General features: G+C 33.6%; 1 protein-coding gene across 9 annotated transcripts in view; it reads left to right on the forward strand.

The window, feature by feature from the left end:
- Nucleotides 1-20,423, forward strand: part of Camta (Calmodulin-binding transcription activator) — a 463,871-nt gene that overhangs the window by 329,779 nt on the left and 113,669 nt on the right. For all 9 annotated transcript variants that reach the window (XR_013006425.1, XM_076409281.1, XM_076409286.1 and 6 more), the window contains exon 6: nucleotides 13,740-13,831. Coding sequence is in view for 8 of the 9 variants with exons in the window: in XM_076409281.1 (XP_076265396.1) it covers nucleotides 13,740-13,831 (92 nt within the window). In the remaining variant the exon portion in view is untranslated. The remainder of the gene's footprint in view (nucleotides 1-13,739; nucleotides 13,832-20,423) is intronic.

Genomic DNA, 20,423 nt, shown 5'->3' on the forward strand with positions numbered 1-20,423 from the left:
AAAAAGAAAGGGCTCCGGTATTTAACGGCTTCTATTTATAAATTTAAATCGTTTTTTGATTACTTTACAAACTTTACTCATTACCTGGCTTTAAACGTAGTGTCAGTCACACTGAAATGGGTTTAAATTGTACCGGCCGAAATAAAAGTGCAAAAGTTAACGGTATTTTCAAACGAAACTTCAACGTCTACCAGCTGACGTCGGAATAGTTTGCCTCTATTTTAAATTTCGATAGGCTATTAGCGTATGAACTGACGACCCATGGTCTATTAAGTGCTTATAGTTTTGATATGACTAACTGTTCACCCTTGGGGTGTAATTGCCTGGATAGGCCTAAACAGTTAAAAAATTTGGCAGAGTTTTCGAAAACCGTTCATAACATCGGTTTATTTAACGAAAAAAATTGCAGCGTTCGTTTTGTATAAGTTTGCAGTGGCCCTACAGGTTTTGTAAGCATTTCGTGAAGTATTTATAACATTTCATTGATTCTTAAACATTTTTTTATCTCAAGCGTAGTCACGGGAAATAATGATTACTACTCAATATACGATTGGAAATATATTTAATATTAGTTTCTATATTATTTTTAACAGTATATATTATATATTATTTTTAAACAGTATATTTTTATTAGTATTAGTGTTATAATTAAAATAATAAATGTCTGTATATTAAAACATATTAAGTTAACTATATCAGGAACTGACACTCACTAACCTTTTTAAAATTGCATTTAGCGGGATCTAATTTCCAATGATAAGTTTCAATTACTTCGCCACTGAAGATTATAACAAAGTATCAAAACATATTATTTTCAGAAATGTAACAACGTCAGAACACCAAATATAAGTTCTCGTCATTTCAAGTTATCAAGTATTCAAAACATGACACACATGACCTCTCAAAACGTCGCAATGTTGCCGCAGCAACTCTGAGTTTTAGTACATTTTAGCCCTGACATATAACAAAAATCTAATCTAAATAAAATAATGAAACAAAAATGTTATGTATTATAATTTATTTTAACATTATAGTACATCTAATACATATATTATCGAAGGACTTAAAACTACAATTAATTATACAGCCACAATAATTTATAGGTTAGAGTTGATTTATTATATATGTATTGAATTTTTTTCCACATTGGTATAGATAGAGCCCTAGGCGCGTTTTTTATATAGTAGTATCCCCCGAAGGCCTAATCCACCATAACAATTGTATATCTAAGTAATGTATTTTACTTTCATTAGAGAGAATATTTATTTTGACGCTTAGTTCTGGTTTTTTTCTATGCAATGTTTCCTTGCAAAGTAATTATGAAATGCCTATAATTATCTTTAATTTGTCATGTTACTACCTATATACATCTTTCTTGAGAAAACTACATTTAATCACTGCATTCTCCTTAACGCGTTTGCCATATCTGCAAAACGGTTAGTATTATTTCTCTCCTCGTACATTTTAACCGGACATTCATGTATATTCTGAACAATAACACACATGTTCATAAAGCTTTTACACTCTATAATAAAATTTCCTACAATTAAAGTATATTAATTGTATACTGACCTTTAGTTGTTTCCTCTTTCATCACCGTGTCTTGGTAATTGTCAGCCTGCGTCAGGAATAAAAATATTCCTGTTTCAAGCATGAAGAACTAACTATATGTGTGCAATGAACGATTAATATATGTTATGACTAACAAAACCTAATCCATAGTTATTCCAACTTAACCTTTTTCCATCAACTTTTGTTGTATTTACACTATATTTATTGTCATCTTGCCTTGAGCGACGACTCAATGTACCATTCTGAAATATTTTTGTCTCATTCAAATATGTAAAATTTGATTGATTGATTTTTGATTTTGTTATAATTTTTTAAAAATTGTATTCTTTTAAAAGCAATCTCTGGAGGTTCCATTAAAACCCTTCGTGTGATATCTTTACACCACTTAAGTCCTATATTACCCAACAGTGTATGAGGGGATGTTCTACGTCCCTCAAATAGCTGTACATGTTTTGGCTTTTTACGGATACTTTCCAGACTAACAATTTTCTCTGAAATAATTGTGTTAAATTACGTTTCGATTGAAAAAACTACTTACTATATACATTTCGTATATTTGATCTCTGAAACACCAAGATTGATCTTGATTCGTCACCTGTTTCGCATAAACACGGGTTCACATATTGGTCACTACTGTTTTGAATAGACTATATATATGATCTTTCTTTACTTTTATATTATAAGCACAAATAAACGTTCGTTGGGAGTGAATCCGTATTTTTCAACGGCGGCTATTATAGCGTATATAACAGATCAATTGAAAGGTCCCCGGCCTGACACATAGATGGCGCTACTAGAACGAAATCCATATGTTTTTTAGTTAGCCCTAACCCTCAAAAGATGCCTGTATAAATTTGATAGCTGTAGGATCATTAGTTTGTGAATTATAGCATTTTGAGTGAAGCAACTTTTGTTATTGTGAAAAAAATGGATAAAAATGAATTTCGCGTGTTGATAAAATTTTGCTTTTTGAAGTGAAAAAATACAGTTGAAGCAAAAACTTGGCTTGATGCCGAGTTTCCGGTTACTGCTCCAGGAAAGTCAACCATCAAGGATTGGTAAGCTAAGTTTAGACGTGGTGAAATGAGCACCGAAGAGATGATCGCCGAAACTGAGGCCTATTTTGAAGCAAAAGAGAAATCGTACTACAAAAATGGTATCGAAAACTTGGAGAGTCGCTATAATCAGTTTATCACCCCTGAACGGAATTATGTTGAAAAGAAAACTAATTTGCCAAAACAATGTGTTTTACCTTGGTGGGCCGGGGACTTTTCAATTGACCTGTTATACCTACCGTCCACAGCGCATTCGTCGATTCCATTCATCGTATACTTCACAAATCTTCGTTGGTCGTCGTCAAACCTTGCAAAAAAAAATAGAAATATCCCAACAAACCCATTCGTTGGCTTTCGTTGTCCCGGTCTGTACGCAGCATTGCACGAATGTTTTTACAATCATTAAATTAAATACTGATTTTTCAAAACGTTTAATAAAGCAGACACATGAATTTATGTTTTCTACAAAAACTGTAGTATATAATTTCTTAATCATTCGAGTCCAATAATCGTCCGAAAATAGCCGGTCATTCAACAAATAGTTACAAAACAAATTGAAAAAATAAATAGTCCATTTATTTCAGACGTACTACTATTTTATATCACAGTGGTAGGATGGGATATAAACGATATACATTTTTAAAGAATAACAGTTAATTAATTATCCCAGCTGTATATTCAAAAACCTATCCATCCCTTAACACCTCCATAATATAATGTTTAAATCGGATTTTCGCAGATAAAAAATGTGTTTTGATATAATTAAGCTGTCGTTCATTTCGCTTAATTTTCACTACGCCAAAACAATTGCGCGATAAATATTCTCTGGTTGGTTTACATAATTAACTCTCTGTAATATATTAAGTACTTAAAACATGCTCTAAATTTTACGGGATAATACCTATGATGTTACATTACTAGGTTGCCTAAATAAATTGGTCGAATACCTTCTATTATTCATCTCTATTAAGACTTTGAATATTGTCCGAAAAATACTCTTTCGTTAAAAAAAAGTCTTTCGTTTAGAAAAAAGACTTTCGATATATGGACATCAGCATTGTCTTTCTGAACAATATAATTCTGATAAACAATTGTTCCATATTTGGCATATAATATAATTTGTACTATTAATTTTCCTAGAAATGAATATTCTGATTTTTTGATAAATCATGATAGTAATACTTATAGCCTTCAGGACTATGCTAATGGAATGAAATTTTAAGTCCTAAAATATTACTTTTTTTTATTATTTAATTAATACATTGTTACTAGTCGTTTCCGTCTAACCTACAGTTTGTCTTTATGCTAACTTAAATCTAGGTATATAACTAGGAAGACCCATTGGCCCTAACTCAGTCTCTGGTGAAATAATGTTTATACATGTCACTGCTGAATTCTTTAATATATGCACCTCACTACACAACACTACACAAGATCAGATGGTTTGATTCTTTTGAGTCTGTGTCCTGTTCTGGTGGTATCCAAAAGTTGCAATATTTCAATATTTGTATGAGAATGTAGTCTTTCCTCATGCCCCCTTGCAATTCTCTTGATTTCTTGACTGACTGTGCGTATCTAAAGGTCTCGATGTAGGTAATCAGTCGTATAGTATTTGGGTGCACCCACAATACCTCTCAGGATTTTATTCTAAAAAATTAATGTTACTCTTTGCAGAACATCCCCAAAATTGAACTCCGTATGTCCATATGGGTTTCAATATTTGCTTATATAATAGCAATTTATTTGTACTGATAATTGTGGTTTTCTTCCAATTAGCCAGTACATTTTTCTATATTTCAATTCCAGTTCTTTTCTTCTTTATACGTTCCTTCCAGCGAAGTTTTGCATCGAGATTAATTCCGAGATATTTAGCGTTGTTACTATATGGAATGATAGTGTTATTTAATGTTATTGGTGCTTGTACGGTCTGTTTATAGGTGAACTGCACATGTACAGATTTACTTTCATTAATTCTTATTTTCCAAGCTTGTGTCCAAAAATATTACATGACGCCGCTTTTTTCCATGAGATATGTTCTTCGGAAAATTATAAGCGTTTTTTCTTATGTTTTTCACTTGGATAGTGAAAGATGGTTGAAGAACATTTCTTCGTCTTCTTACATTTGTGTTTACTCCACGCTTAGAATTTGAACCAACTCGCCAAATTACTCATCTATATCTCTAATTAAACATTTGTGACCTTTGACCGAGCTCCTACATTTTTTAAATATAATTTTCCGGATCTTTTAAATAATTCATGATGATTTTTGTAGATCTATTGATCATATTTGTTATTTGTGACATAACATTTTCGGTTTTTTAGATTATTTTAATATTTTCTCGCGAGGTATAATAAAAATAAACTGATATTTTGAACACCTAACACTTTGAAATACGTATACAAAAACAAAAACAACGCGTATCAATCATTTACTAGACAAATGCAGTCTGTTTGTGTGATATATTTTTGTGGTATGACTATAAATATATGAATACCTTACTTAAACGTATTTAAATATTGAATATAAAAACCTTTTTTGTAATTTATTAATATATTATTACGAGTTGTCGCCGAGTAGCTTACAATATATCTGTACAGTGTCTTAAGCTAGGTACTTAGCTAGGAAGGTCCATTGGCAGTTACTTAATCTAATAAAACAAAAATTATTAATACTTTTCAGTATATTTACCACTTAGTATTCTTTCATACAGGACTACACAGTATCATACCGTTTGATTCTCTTAAATGGGCCTCCTAGTTCAATGTCAGTCTTCTTGCGAATCTCTTACTTACCTCTATGACAGTTAAAATTCGAAGGCGAATCTAAAAGCTAAATATTTATTTTTGTTAAAAGTTGTAATATAAAACGCTTAGTGTGCTATATATTTTCAAAGTAAAGGTATTTCTTAAAAATCGATTTTTCAACCGCAATATTTTATTCTGTGTCTCTTCATTGAGGAAAAAAGAAAAGGCTCCGGTATTTAACGACTTTTATGTATAAACGTAAACCGTTATTTGATTAATTCACTACAGACACACACAAGATCTTATCGATCACACGGTTTGGTTCTCATTATGTCTCATTATGATTATTTTGACTTGACTTTTTCTCTATGAAAATTGGAATCCAAACAATTATTTTTTTTAGGAGCTGTAATGAAAAATGTGTGGTGTGCTAAAGTTTTGTCGGGGATATATTTCCTCAAAAAATCGATTTTTCAAATATCCAATCCTTAAAGGAGTAAAGAAATGGTACGAGCGATAATTATCGCGTTATATGCGATCAGATAGAGCGAGGCTTGTCGTTTCCAGGGGATTAAAATATCGGCGAATATTCCCTTTGCAATCGAAGCACTGTCGAAGTAACAACTCAATCTCGATTTATCTAGAGGGCTTCCGGCCACTTTCCATACGCCTGTCGAATATCGGCGAGGACGTGCAAGACGCGACCGTGGCGGACGGAGACGGAACGATGCAGGGAGACGGAGGGAGCGAGAGAACGAGACGACGGAGGAAAGGCAGTCGAGCAAGTCGGCCATTTGGACAAAAACACTAGCGGCACGTAAAGAATTTCCTGAATAAAACATCCACCGTCCTGCCGACTACGGCGACGGGTCCGCTGACTAGACACATTCGCTTCGACGGCTTTGTCCCGCGGTCGATTTTTTTTGTCTTCCCGTCGGAGGGGCGAAGGGGGAGTTGGAGAGGGTCGCGAATATTATATACACGCGTCTTTATTTAAATTCGCCGGGACCTTTGTCAAAGCCGGACCGACATACGCCCGGAGAATGAGAAGCGAACCCGCGATAAATTCGTCTTTTACCGTTTCCCTTTCGCTCTTCCTCTTGTTTTTCTCCTCCTGCTCTTCGTATCCCGCTCCGGTGCTGGGTTTTCGTCGAGGAAAAATGGGTTTATCGATGGAGATTGTCTCCGGGGAGATGCGTCAACGTGGAGCTATTGTTTTATGGATGTTATTACAAAGTAAGGAAGGATGGTGGTCTCGTTTTTTATTAATGCAACGTTGCCATTTTTTTTGTTATATTATTTTTAATGATATAACATATATAACATATAACGATATAATGATATAACATATTATATTATTTTATATGATTTTTAATGTATACTGCCCTTGCCAAACCGCAGAGTTATGAAAGCGCCGAGGAGAAGGCGGTAGTGATGATACAGCGGCTGCGATAGAATGCAGTTTCGATCGAATTCGGATTAATAACTATTAGAACTAATCGTCGACGTGGCAGCCATTTGCGTCCGCCAAAGTAGAACGTACGACGAAGTTAATTCAAAGGTCCAAGTCCATTCGGTAGGCCATTCGTCAATTTCCTATAAATTTAAGGCTTGCCAGGGGAAATTAGAGGATGGGAAATTACGCGCGGTTTGGGCCAAAATGGTTCGATTAAATATATAAAGGACATAGAGTATTCTCAAGATTTAATTGTATTGTAAGTTTTTATTTATAATAAAAATACGATAGACCGCATATTTTTCGACCGACATAATATATTTTCAAAATCGCCCTTCATTGCTTCTCTTTTCTTCAAAAAAACTGATAGGAAATGACTAAAAGCGTTGCTAATATGGATCTTTCGCTTACAGCGTTGCCACCTTGTGGAGAATAGCTCGGTCTGCGGGGAATATCATTCTACGTTAAAGGCTGATTTCAACAATACAACACATTTTCTGAGTTTAGATGAAATATACATTGGATCGTAAACTGGAGAAAGTACGGATAAATTGAAAAAAGGACGAAAATATACGTCATGCTGTTTTTGCAGACTTCTATAGAATATTGAAGAACAATTCCAATGATTGAATGAATAAAAGCGACGGTTTTTCTAAGTCTTCTCAACTCAACCTCTTGAATGTGTATTATGAATTGTTGTAAATGAATGAGAACCTCTTGGTCTGCCTTTTTTAAGACGACATGTGATCCCTTTGAAGTCGGTGTTAAGCAGCAAATTAGAATTGTTTTATTCATAATTTCATTTTGTGTATGTGACACAAAATTGTATTTTTATTTTTATATTGTTTGGGCTCGGCACCGACTTCAAAATGATCAGTTAGTAGTAGTTAAAATAATATTGTAAATAGACAAATAGGTTTAGATAAGTATCAAGCTAAATTTTATTTATATAGTAGAACATAAAATACATGTAGTAGATGTATTAGTTGTATTAATAGTGTATTAATAGTAGATGGGTTACATAAGGTTTTTGTTTATTTTTATTTAGTTATTACAACGATTATTATGCACATACTTTATTTTAAAACGTTTTTTTTTAGTTAAAAATCTAAGTTTGATTATTTTTTATTTTTTAGTGAGTTTTTGAAGTTGTTTATATTTTTTTTCTTAGAAATATTTTATTTTTGTCTTTCTAGTGTTAGATATTTACTCAATAAATTACGCAGGTATTTTATTATTTATTACAATAAGTAGTCCAACTAAAGGTGCAGCTCGTATTAGGAAAAATAGCAATAAAAAACAATCATTGAAAATAAGGAACGCATCAGTCCCCGGGACCCGCTACGTAGCCTATGTGATTTGAGAAATGTTCTAACTAAACTAGAACATCAACAAAAAGTCGTACCGATTTGGTGGCGCAGTGGTAAAGGCGACAGGACGGTCCATTTACTGTTGCGATAGTCGCGGGTTCGAATCCTGCTGGGGCATGGTCGGAAATTTATGTTTGTGATTGTTTAATATTTGTGATCGTCCTAGACAAGAGTGTAAAATCGGACAAGGAAAATGATCCCAGTCACGCCAGTAACCAGGCTTGGTAAGACCGGATGTCTTCTGGGATTATTTCTAAGTTGGTAGCTTTAATGCCGAGGACCGTGGTTCGGAGCCCACGTTAAACTGTAGGTCTAGTGGAGATAAACCCCTAGGTGGCAAGAGGAGACTTTAAAATATATATAAAAAAAAAGTCATCGCCTCTACCGGAAATCGAACCCGCGACCTATATATAAACTGAACGGTCTAAGCAATTGCTTGCAATATTCCTACGGCGTCTCATATGATATAGTGACAGCTTAAAAAGCAAATTGAACAGCTTTTGCATTGAACGAGTTCCGGTCTTCCGTCACCAGTTCAGCAATAACATTATATACACAAATCTGATTATTTTAGATAAAAAAAATATGTGAAAACTTCGTACGTGCTTTTAAAATTTCAGGGTTTCATCCAAATTCCCCACTTGCCCCCATCAGATCCTGACTTGGGTTCATTGGAATGAAAATCGGTCCATAATTGACGGAGAAATTGGTTAACCATACATTAAAAGAATATATACAATCGAACATAGAACATAGCCTCCTCCTTTTTTGAAGTCGGTTAAAATGAGTTAGATGGTCTAATAAATTAGACCACTAAATTATACAAACACAAAAAACTATATTATACAAAATTATATTCTCCGTAAGCTGAAAACCAATCAATTTTCTTAAACGTAAATAATTATAATATGCGTGGCAACACGGCCTCCCTAAAGACCTTGATAATCGAACGGCCTTAACCTCAACAACCAGATTGCAAATAAACATCAAATTTTCATCCGGCGATATCGGTAGCGAGAGTGAAAAAAGAACGAAAACTCATCGCATATTCCTTGTTTACGAAACCGTGACCATTAATAAGTTAATCTCGCAGACATTTACCACCGAGCCGCCAGTAAGCCGCAACGACGATATGAAAGCCCCATGGAGACCCACTAACAAAAACCGGGCTCATTATCCCGAATTTATATTCACCCTCCACGGCCAAAAATTAAGATGTACTCGCGGAACAGCCGAAATTCGTTTAATTAATTTTTTTTCGGCCTCCTCTCCCGATATTTTCCAGATTTTTCCCGCCACCGTAAAAAAGTTTTCCCCCTCCTCATCATGGGATAAGCGTTATTGTACTTCTTTCGGAATCCAAGACCGAACATATACAATATAAATATGAATCGAATTTCCAATATCCAATATCAGATTATCTAATGAATCTAACAGTTTTCCAAATTTTACTCTATAATTCATCTTAAGCGTATTTGTTTTTAGAATTTGTTCAAGGACTCCATTGTCACATTTGTATTAACTTCAACGTTTCTTCGGAAGCAATGAACCCACCTTTTATTCTGTCGTCATCTTGTAATTATAATGTAAAAATAAACCATAAAGTAATTATTATTACAGCAGCAGCAGCACATACTTTCGTATTGTCTGTTGTTAATTTTTTCTATTAAATAATAAATAAATATATTACTCCAACAAACTTTTGCAAACATAAAATTGCTCTAAAAATACTTAAAATTCACGACATTCTCAAACAACACTGTCCAAGGCATCACTCTCTCGATTTAGGTAATAATGTCATACCAACAAAATCATCTGCTAAAATATTGGGCCTCAGGATGGATTACTATCTCTACTGGAGACACACATCGAGGATCTTAAATAAAAAAAACTGCTAAGGATCTTAATATCTTTATATACTTATTCTGCAGAAAATTGGTCATTGATCAGTCTTTTATACTAAGGACCTATAAATATATAATCAGATCCAAACTAGATTAAAGCTGCTCCAAGTCCGATAACTAGCTTGGAATGCCTCACTTGTATAGAACCACCAAATATCGAAGAATAAGATTGCCTCTCAAAAAAAAAATGAGAATCATTGCCCGAACTGAAGACAATTTTTGTAGTCACAGACAGTTATATGGTCCTTGCCTCCATAGGACGAAAATATTTCATCACAAAGCTATAAAATCAACTGATATAGCCCGAACCCGAACTGTGAGGTCATTTATACTCTGGATGGCTCTAAATCTATATAGGAATAGACGCTGCAATGTACCATAGGTCTCAAAATAAACAATAAAAGAAATCCTAACGTCTGCCAATGGTCCACATCCTTAAACAACAGAGTCTTGTTATATATCGACAAAACAACATTATATCCCCAACCACAAAGGCAAATTGGTAAAGAATCTTTATTGATTTATAGGTGGCGAGGTGATAGCTTGGTGTAACTTCAGTGGGACTTGCTGGATGAGGAAAACAAGCCTTGGCTCATTTAAGAGGACTTTTCTCCCCTACTACCTCTTTAGGGAATAGATATTTGCAAGCAAAATTAAACAGGCTACTGATGATCACTGCCAATTTACCTATTCCTTCCTAATGAATCAAAGAGAGATATATCTCTATCCCCTTTGTGAGGGAGCAAGGTCGGCCTCCCATGTGTTTGTTAAATACAGAAAAGTATCAATTGTCGAACGAATTCATGACTTACCTGATTCATTGAAGGCTGTGTTCTTGCCTCAAATCCTGTCTAAATTATTTGGTTTCCTCAAAGAAATCGATGTTTATTTTAATTAAGGTCTAATTTTAACCTTTACATATCTTTGTTCTAAGAAGATTTTTATCTATACAAAATGTTATTGTTTTGTAAGTTTGGTCTCCATGTTTGTTGAGTAGGTTTAGTTGTTGATCTATTTAATAGTTTTTTTTAATTCTAAGTATAGTAATTGTTGATTGGTGCTTATTATTTTGGAATTCCTTAATTATTCTTAGTTAGTGTTGATAGCTGAGAGTTGAGTAACCAATAATATAAATCAAACAATTTCTTAAACAACAACGCATGGCTCTGAAAGCCCGGATTAGAATCAAACTTTTAAAATAAACCTTTTACTGTCGTCTTTGTACCTCTCTCCCCTCACCGCTCTACCCGTCGCCGTCAGAGAAGACGAATTATAACGTAATGGTCTAATATTCATTCGAAAACCGAATGGAATTATTATGGTTATGTTAATACGCTATGCAAATGACAATGAAATGAAAGGAGGGAGATGGAACGCAGCGCGCCCTCTAGGAACGTCGTCGTAATGTTGCCGTCTTTGCGTATGAATTTATTTGGGATCATTTGAAAGTCGAGTCGTTGCCGAGGGTGAGCTGAGGAAACGGTGGCAGGGGGAAAAGTTTGATGCTGGGGTTGGGGGTGAATGGATATTTATCCGATTTTTCTTACCTGCGTTCACCTGTTGATTTTGACGCCCTTTCAAACCAAAAAAACTGTTGAGTTTCGTGCGTTCGTTTGAAATATAAAAACTGTAACTTTCAAATTAAGTCATCTGACTAGTCATTTGTTCTTGTTAAGCATAATATATATTAAAAACATTGTTTTCCTCCTAATTTTAATCAAACGTTTAATGAAAACTGACTAAATGAAAACAATTTACTAAAACACTGAATATTATTAGAATGTTCATGACGAGAATAACAAAAAATTCCTGAAATATTGATTAAAAATAATAGCTGCATAAGAGCATACTTTGCAACAGGAATATTGGCCGCTGAAAGAAATATAAATATATCGACATATGGATTTCACTATATTAAAAGAAAAATATCAATATATCAGCTTACAAAAATGTCGATACTAAGGCATGTAAAAATTACTTGATGAGCAAAAGAGATAGATCTCAAAACAAAACTTCGATATTCTCTCTACAAAAGCCTAGATATTTAATACCATTATTTTGATTTCTTACTAAAAATTCTTTGAATACAATATTGGCCAAAAAAAATATCGATATTTTTTCGGCATCTCTATTTTAAAATCTGTGAAACTCTATAACTGAGCAGTACATCATAATTACTTTATTTCTGATTTCATTTACACTAAGCTTATTTATTGTTCATTTTTATCACTCTCTCGTAATTATGCAAACAAATATAACAAGACCTGTTATTAGGAGTAAGTAAGAGTAAAACCTTTAAACATGAGTAACTTAGAGGTGGTTTCATTATCTAGAGAACTAAAGGTTGAATTTGAATTTTCATTATTGACTAACACATTGTTTACTATGCTACGACTTCCCAAATACTATTACATCTTCTGTACTTTCAACTTCTTATTGTCAGTTTATATTGATTCCTTCATTGATAGAATGAAATTGAAATTGAAATTGGGAGATTGGTACTTGTTGCATTTATTTTGATTAGATATATCTATTGGTGAAAATAAAATTCTCTCAAATAAACGTATCGACAAACTTGAAAACTTAAAACTTGGTTTTGACAATTCTCTACATAAAATAACAGTTTTCCATTTAGTATGGTAAAGTTGGTGAGTGTAAATAGTTATAATGTGGGATCAGGAATGCTCAAAATTGCATTTTCGTCTATTCATTATTTTTCTTGATTATTTGAAGAAATCTGGTAAAGAAATCCATCAAATAAAAATTTTCTTAAAATAAACTTATCGTGATGTTAGTTAATCACATCTCAATTTTCGGTTTTGATTTTAGCTATTTCAAATTGGTGATTTTGATGTCAATGATAAAAAAAACAAGCAAGACTCTTATTGGACGAAAACTCAGCTCAAACTTTCAAAGAACTTTGAAAGCTTAATAGTGAAAGAATCAACTGGTTCCAGACGTTTAGATGCTATAGAAAAGATCTAAAATTACTGAAATACTATTTCGATATATCGTTGTTTCGTTACTTCCAAATATGACAAATAGAAGAATTTTTTGTAGGGTATTATAACTGAAGCTGAAAAGTTGATCTGCTACTACAATCTCAAACGCAAAAACTCATGGGCTAGCGCTGTAGTCTGGAAACCTCACTTGAACAAATTGAATGAAACATTATTGGAACAAAGACTCTGTGGGTCATACATTACAAAAGTTGTCAGGGATATGCTGCTGCAGACCCATTGTACTCACCAGACATAGCGCCTTTTGATTGCCACTTATCTAGATAGCTTGGATGCAAAGTTTCAAAGTTCTGAAATAGTTCCAAAATAGTTCGAGATGCTGCTAGAAAGATGAAGATAATTTTGATAAAATGTTGTAAAATATTGTTAAAAACCTTTTTAAAACGAAAAAATGCATATAATATTTAGTTTCAGTTTATTTTACACAAACAGCTTTTAAATGTGTCAGGCTTTTTATATTAAAACAATTTTTGTGACGAAAAAAAGCCCAATGTAACCAAATAAAATCAGGTTTATTATTATTTTCCGACAAAAAACGTTCGAATAACGCCATTATCTTGATTCTCATATTAAATTAGACAACGACAGTGATATAATGTTGCGGTACTTTGTTGCAGACGGCGAACCCATCAAGCTGCCAGAAAACCTGGAGAGCCTGCCCCGTGCCGACCACTTTCCCACCCAACGGCATCGCTGGAATACGAATGAGGTACGTCCGAGTCCCGTCAACTTAATGCCTCGACTACGGTCCGGACTGATAGTCGACGACCAACGCTGCCGCCTCAATTGTCTCGGAGTTGGTCTTCGGCTCTCAGTTGCATTCTAATATATCTCTGGTTGTGTTTTTTTATTTTATTACTACGATATAATTAATTGAAGTAAGGTCAGCTTATTTCACGTTGAGTTTCGAAGCATAGCTTCACAAAAACATTGAAATAATCCTCATATATAAAATATATCCTTTTGTTTATTTGTGTCTGAAAAACTCAGAAAATGGTCGATGGATTGGCTTACAATTTCTACGCAGTTTCTGGGACAATGTTTCTGCATACCTTTTATTTCGATACCATATTAGGTTCACCAGTAATTTGTCATAGTTACGTTATCATAGTCATCGTCATTATATTAACATTGTTATGGAAGAAATTATAGTTACGACTACAATTTAATTTCCATAATTTTTATCACAGTAACCGTCATTATGTTAACAATGTTATGGAAGAAATGATGTTAAAAGTGTTATAGAAGAAATAATGATGACGACTACAATTTTATCTCTCATAGTAACCGTTATCATATTAGCAATGTTATGGAAGATATTATAGTTACCACTATAGTTGTATCTTTCATAGTAACCATTATCTTGTTAACAGTGTTATGGATGAAATTATAGTTTTAACTACAGTTTTATATTTCATGGTAACCGTTATCGCGTTAACAGTATTGTAGAAGAAATTATATTTAGTACTACAATATAATCGTTCATATTAACCGTTGTCATGATTAAAGTGTTATAGAAGAAATAATGATGACGACTGCAATTTTATCTCTCATAGTAACCGTTATCATATTAGCAATGTTATGGAAGATATTATAGTTACCACTATAGTTGTATCTTTCATAGTAACCATTATCTTGTTAACAGTGTTATGGATGAAATTATAGTTTTAACTACAGTTTTATATTTCATGGTAACCGTTATCGCGTTAACAGTATTGTAGAAGAAATTATATTTAGTACTACAATATAAACGTTCATATTAACCGTTGTCATGTTAAAAGTGTTATAGAAAAAATAATGATGACGACTGCAATTTTATCTCTCATAGTAACCATTATCATATTAGCAATGTTATGGAAGATATTATAGTTACGACTATAGTTGTATCTTTCATAGTAACCATTATCTTGTTAACAGTGTTATGGATGAAATTATAGTTTTAACTACAGTTTTATATTTCATGGTAACCGTTATCGCGTTAACAGTATTGTAGAAGAAATTATATTTAGTACTACAATATAATCGTTCATATTAACCGTTGTCATGTTAAAAGTGTTATAGAAAAAATAATGATGACGACTGCAATTTTATCTCTCATAGTAACCATTATCATATTAGCAATGTTATGGAAGATATTATAGTTACGACTATAGTTGTATCTTTCATAGTAACCATTATCTTGTTAACAGTGTTATGGATGAAATTATAGTTTTAACTACAGTTTTATATTTCATGGTAACCGTTATCGCGTTAACAGTATTGTAGAAGAAATTATATTTAGTACTACAATATAATCGTTCATATTAACCGTTGTCATGTTAAAAGTGTTATAGAAAAAATAATGATGACGACTGCAATTTTATCTCTCATAGTAACCATTATCATATTAGCAATGTTATGGAAGATATTATAGTTACCACTATAGTTGTATCTTTCATAGTAACCATTATCTTGTTAACAGTGTTATGGATGAAATTATAGTTTTAACTACAGTTTTATATTTCATGGTAACCGTTATCGCGTTAACAGTATTGTAGAAGAAATTATATTTAGTACTACAATATAATCGTTCATATTAACCGTTGTCATGTTAAAAGTGTTATAGAAAAAATAATGATGACGACTGCAATTTTATCTCTCATAGTAACTATTATCATATTAGCAATGTTATGGAAGATATTATAGTTACGACTATAATTTTATCTTTCATAGTAACCATTATCTTGTTAACAGTGTTATGGAAGAAATTATAGTTTTAACTACAGTTTTATATTTCATGGTAACCGTTATCGTGTTAACAGTATTGTAGAAGAAATTATATTTAGTACTACAATATAATCGTTCATAATAACCGTTGTCATGTTAAAAGTGTTATAGAAGAAACAATAATGACAACTGCAATTTTATCTCTCATAGTAACCGTTATCATATTAGCAATGTTATGGAAGATATTATAGTTACGACTATAGTTGTATAATTCATAGTAACCGTTATCTTGTTAAAAGTGTTGTGGAAAAAATTATAGTTACGACTATAATTTTATCTTTCATAGTAACCATTATCTTGTTAACAGTGTTATGGAAGAAACTATAGTTACGACTACAATTGTATCTTTCATAGTAACCATAATCTTGTTAACAGTGTTATGGAAGAAATTATTCTTACGACTACAATTTAGTATTCGTAAAATCTTTTTTTACATTTGTGTCTGCGTATTTTTAATCGATTTATCCACATTTTATTAATACCACTAGGAGAATTCAAATTTTAATAGTAAGTATTGATAAATATTCATTTACATCAAAGTGTTTTCATAACTTAGATCTTTCTGGATGTCCCCATTTCTAATCTACCATAGAGTAACAAAAATCCTGACTGGCTTCAATATTTGCTTGTATAATAACAATTTTTCGTGGAGTGACAATTCGGATTATCGTCCAAGCAACCACCATATTTTTTGAGTTTCAAAGAAAGTTCTCACCGTTTCTTCTTAACATGCTCTGCAGTCATGTATTATATGTGATTATCATGATGTGTTATTACATGGACTTTCCAAAGTTGAGTTCAAGTATCTCCAAAATGATGGTACAAAATATGAATTGAAATAAAATCCACAGTTTTTGTTTAGAAACACGGAACTTTCAAGGCACCACTCGGGTTTAGACAGATCGATGCTGGGGGCGATTCATCAACGGCGAAATGTCACGGACTTGACGGTTCCGTTTCCGGACAATAAGCCGTCTTTAATGGTATTTTTGGCGGCGTAAATATTCACCGAGACCCCGGGAGATGGCGTAGCCGGCGCCCTCTCGCATAATTGTTTATTTCAATTTAGACCTTGTCTCTTAATAGTGGCCCGAACCTTGTTGTTTCCTCTAACTAGCGCGAAACATTCGCTCCCCTGCGAGAATACTTCTGCAAACTTATTACGGACTTTAATTTAAATAACAACCGCCCGCCTCGTACCGGATGTTTTGCCGGAGATGTTGCCCCTTCTCCTCGGTCGTCGTCTTCTTCGGTCTCCAGCCCCCGCCTCGTCGGCCGGGTCGTTCGCGGGGCTGCCACAACGGCGCGCCTCCCCCCCATCCCACAACGGTCGGTCGTTTCCGCGCCGCCAAAACTCCCCGAAAACGACTTCACTTCGGCTTTTGTTCATTTGTCCCGATTCCAAAACAACGGTCCGAGCTTATATTGCCGTTACGTTCGGCTAAATTTTCTTCTATCCCGAATGGGAAACGAAATATAATTGATATCAGACAAGACAAATATTTTTATGTGTTTCTTTGTGTTCTATTTAAACCAAATATAATCTATTATTGTTTACTTTTGTCGAGTCAACAATGAGTGGAAATTATGAAATATTTTCTGGTCAGTAAACTGAATCCATTGGTTCAAATTTGTTTTGAAAGCTGTTTGATTTCAAAACACTGAGATACACTGAGATAGGTTCACAGGGATCAGAGAAAGTGATAGTCAGAAGGTGATATGCTTGGTCTATACTGTGGATGCGTCAAAACTTTTGAACCACTCACTGAAGTATCAACTGTATATCGGACTGAAAGTACTGTATATAATCGCCAGTGCTCGGAAAATAATATCAGGGTAAACACATTCATATTGTTTCTTGATATAAAAGAAGCAGCTCTACCACTGCTATAATATCAAAATGTAAGTAGAATTCTTGAAGATTACTGTATGCTCTGCTGATATGTCTATCTTACTAGATTTTCCAGAAATTAATCAGCTTTATTACAACTATAGCATGACTCATTCTTCACAAAAAAATTACCACAACGAAATCAAGCTAAACGTTTGTGAGCAGCACATTGTGATACATTATCTTCACCTTATAATTATTTTTCACAAACTCGTCTCCATTAGAATTCGCAAATATTTTTTTTTCCATATTTATACACCCAAACTAACGTCCGCTAAGTACCGTCTATTGGGGGCAACGCCAAAAACTTATGATCATAATGATCTATTGACTACTCTACTAAAGATGGAAGGGTGGAGCAAACAAGGAAAACAGAACTAATATTTTTTCATGAGAATATAGGTAAATAAATTATTGTTTTTTAAAAATAATGAAGCTTTTTTCAGCTGACTGACTGTTATTTTAACTGTTATTAAACTGTATATTAAGCTGTTACATTTTTCAATTTCATTAACAATTTCCTTATTGGTTGTTGCAGTTATTGGGTTTATAACTCTATCTGCAATTCTATTAGATATAGGCAAGGTGTCATATCCGTCAGCAGGATACTCAGTACTCAACGAAACTATTTTTCCTTTACGTATCGGCTAATTTGTGTATTTTGGTTGATTTGATATATTAACTGCCTTCTAAAGAATAATCAGTCTCTTTATCAAGTGCAAAGCTATTGTTACTTTTTTTTTAATTTTCGGTTTGAACCGTTGATCCAATTTATTTAGTAGTTTCATCAACTTGTGTTTTGCTCGGTTGCGGTAACATAAGTATAAAGAAGTGGACGGAAGTATTCGTGAGAAGCAAAACGAAATAAACCGCCCGAAAACGTCAATTAACCGTCGCGCTTGTACGGGATCCGATATCACGGCGTGTTCCATGCAACCGTCCGCATCAAGTTCGGCCCAATTAAGGTGATTGTATACGCTGTTCCGGTCGCATTTCATTCAACTGATTAGGCGATGTCGCCATACTCATAACTAAGACGGCACACGGTCGGCATTAATTAACCATGCCCGTGTCAACAGCCAACAGAAACAATTTATCAACGGGGATCTTGGTCTAATACTGGTAGGCATATGATCGTAAATTTCGCCATTAAATATTAACACAATTAATGGGGTGGTGTTATTTGGTGTGACGTCGCCGAACGCGGGGAGATTTAATCAGCGTTTGTTGCTGCACGACGGAGACTTAAACCGAGCTTTGTTTTACTATCAATTATATATTAATAGGAGGCAGGGCGCGGAGAGACAGGGAAAGCGAGGAGGGACGGAATTAAGTGGATCAGCGTAACGGCAGAGGTCCTGCTCCGGTCTAGAGCCCTAAATTTCAGACCTTGTACGGATGAACATTTCACTATTAACGTTTTTAGAATATGTTTATTGAAGCTTCAAGAAAATTCTTCGGGAAAAAGTGATATTTTATCAGGCTGGTGTATTATAGTTTAAAAATTTGAAGAAGTTTGGCACTTTACGAATAGATCCTTAAGAGGGCTTTTCCAAATTTATATTACTTTTGGAGATATAGCTGTTTTCGTGACGTAGCAACTAAAGACGAAACTTTTTTCGAGACTGCCGATGTAATATTTCAACTTATATTGCACCGATTTACTTGAAATCTACTTTGAACCGCATACTGAGGAAAAGGTTTCAAATTATGGACTCTACTATACGTTTGTCATTAATAGCAACAAAAATTCCGATACATAGTGCTTCCTGGCTATACTATTTTATTGTCACTAGTGCCATTACGATGCTAAAACAACCTTTTTTCAAAGGCTGAAGCAATATTTGGACAAACAAAATTGCCCTTCCATATCAAGAATTAATTGTGTATGATTCTTTTTGTGTTTGGTATGTATATTCATCCGGTAACGTTTCAGATTATTCACCTTTTCATTTTTGTCGCTGAATCGAATGATTTTGCCTCCTACTATGAACTAATGTGTATAAAGTTAGATAGAGTATATGCTTATATATCTGTCTTACCGTCTGGTGTAATATTGTTTATGTATTAACACTACAATTTCTCTAATAAATGCACCTCACTACACCTGTTACTTCGATATTGACATAAAAATGGAGTCAGCCCTCATGTCTTCTTGCAATTATCTTGATTTCCTGGGTGACAATCGATATCTGAAGGTGTCGATGTAGGTAATTAGTCTTATAGTATCTCGGTACCCTTACAATTCTTCTCAGGACTTCCTTCTCATGTTCTGGATATCTTGTATTGCATTTATATAACCGTATTGTATTATAATATTCTTACCGGAACATCCCCGTAAATGTATTCCATATGCCAATTAACTCATCACTTATATTTTAAATATGAAAATTGATGAATGATATGTGCATCATATAATTATAGAAAATACAAAATACCATCAAAAGATTCCAGTTGTAGCATAATTTGGCCAATTATAATTGTCACTTTATAATATGATAAAGTTACTCTATCCAATATTTTAAGAAAAGAATACAAATATTAAACTAAAACTGTGTATACATGTATATATGTGATGATTTCTATCTGTTTTTACCGTCCGTGTTGTTTTGTATCACCGTTCAACCAGTCTCATCTTCTTTTT

This window comes from Rhynchophorus ferrugineus, unplaced genomic scaffold, assembly GCF_030347505.1.
Source record: "Rhynchophorus ferrugineus isolate W39M unplaced genomic scaffold, kcgeb_rfMv2 rfM7, whole genome shotgun sequence".
Classification (NCBI taxonomy): domain Eukaryota; kingdom Metazoa; phylum Arthropoda; class Insecta; order Coleoptera; family Curculionidae; genus Rhynchophorus; species Rhynchophorus ferrugineus.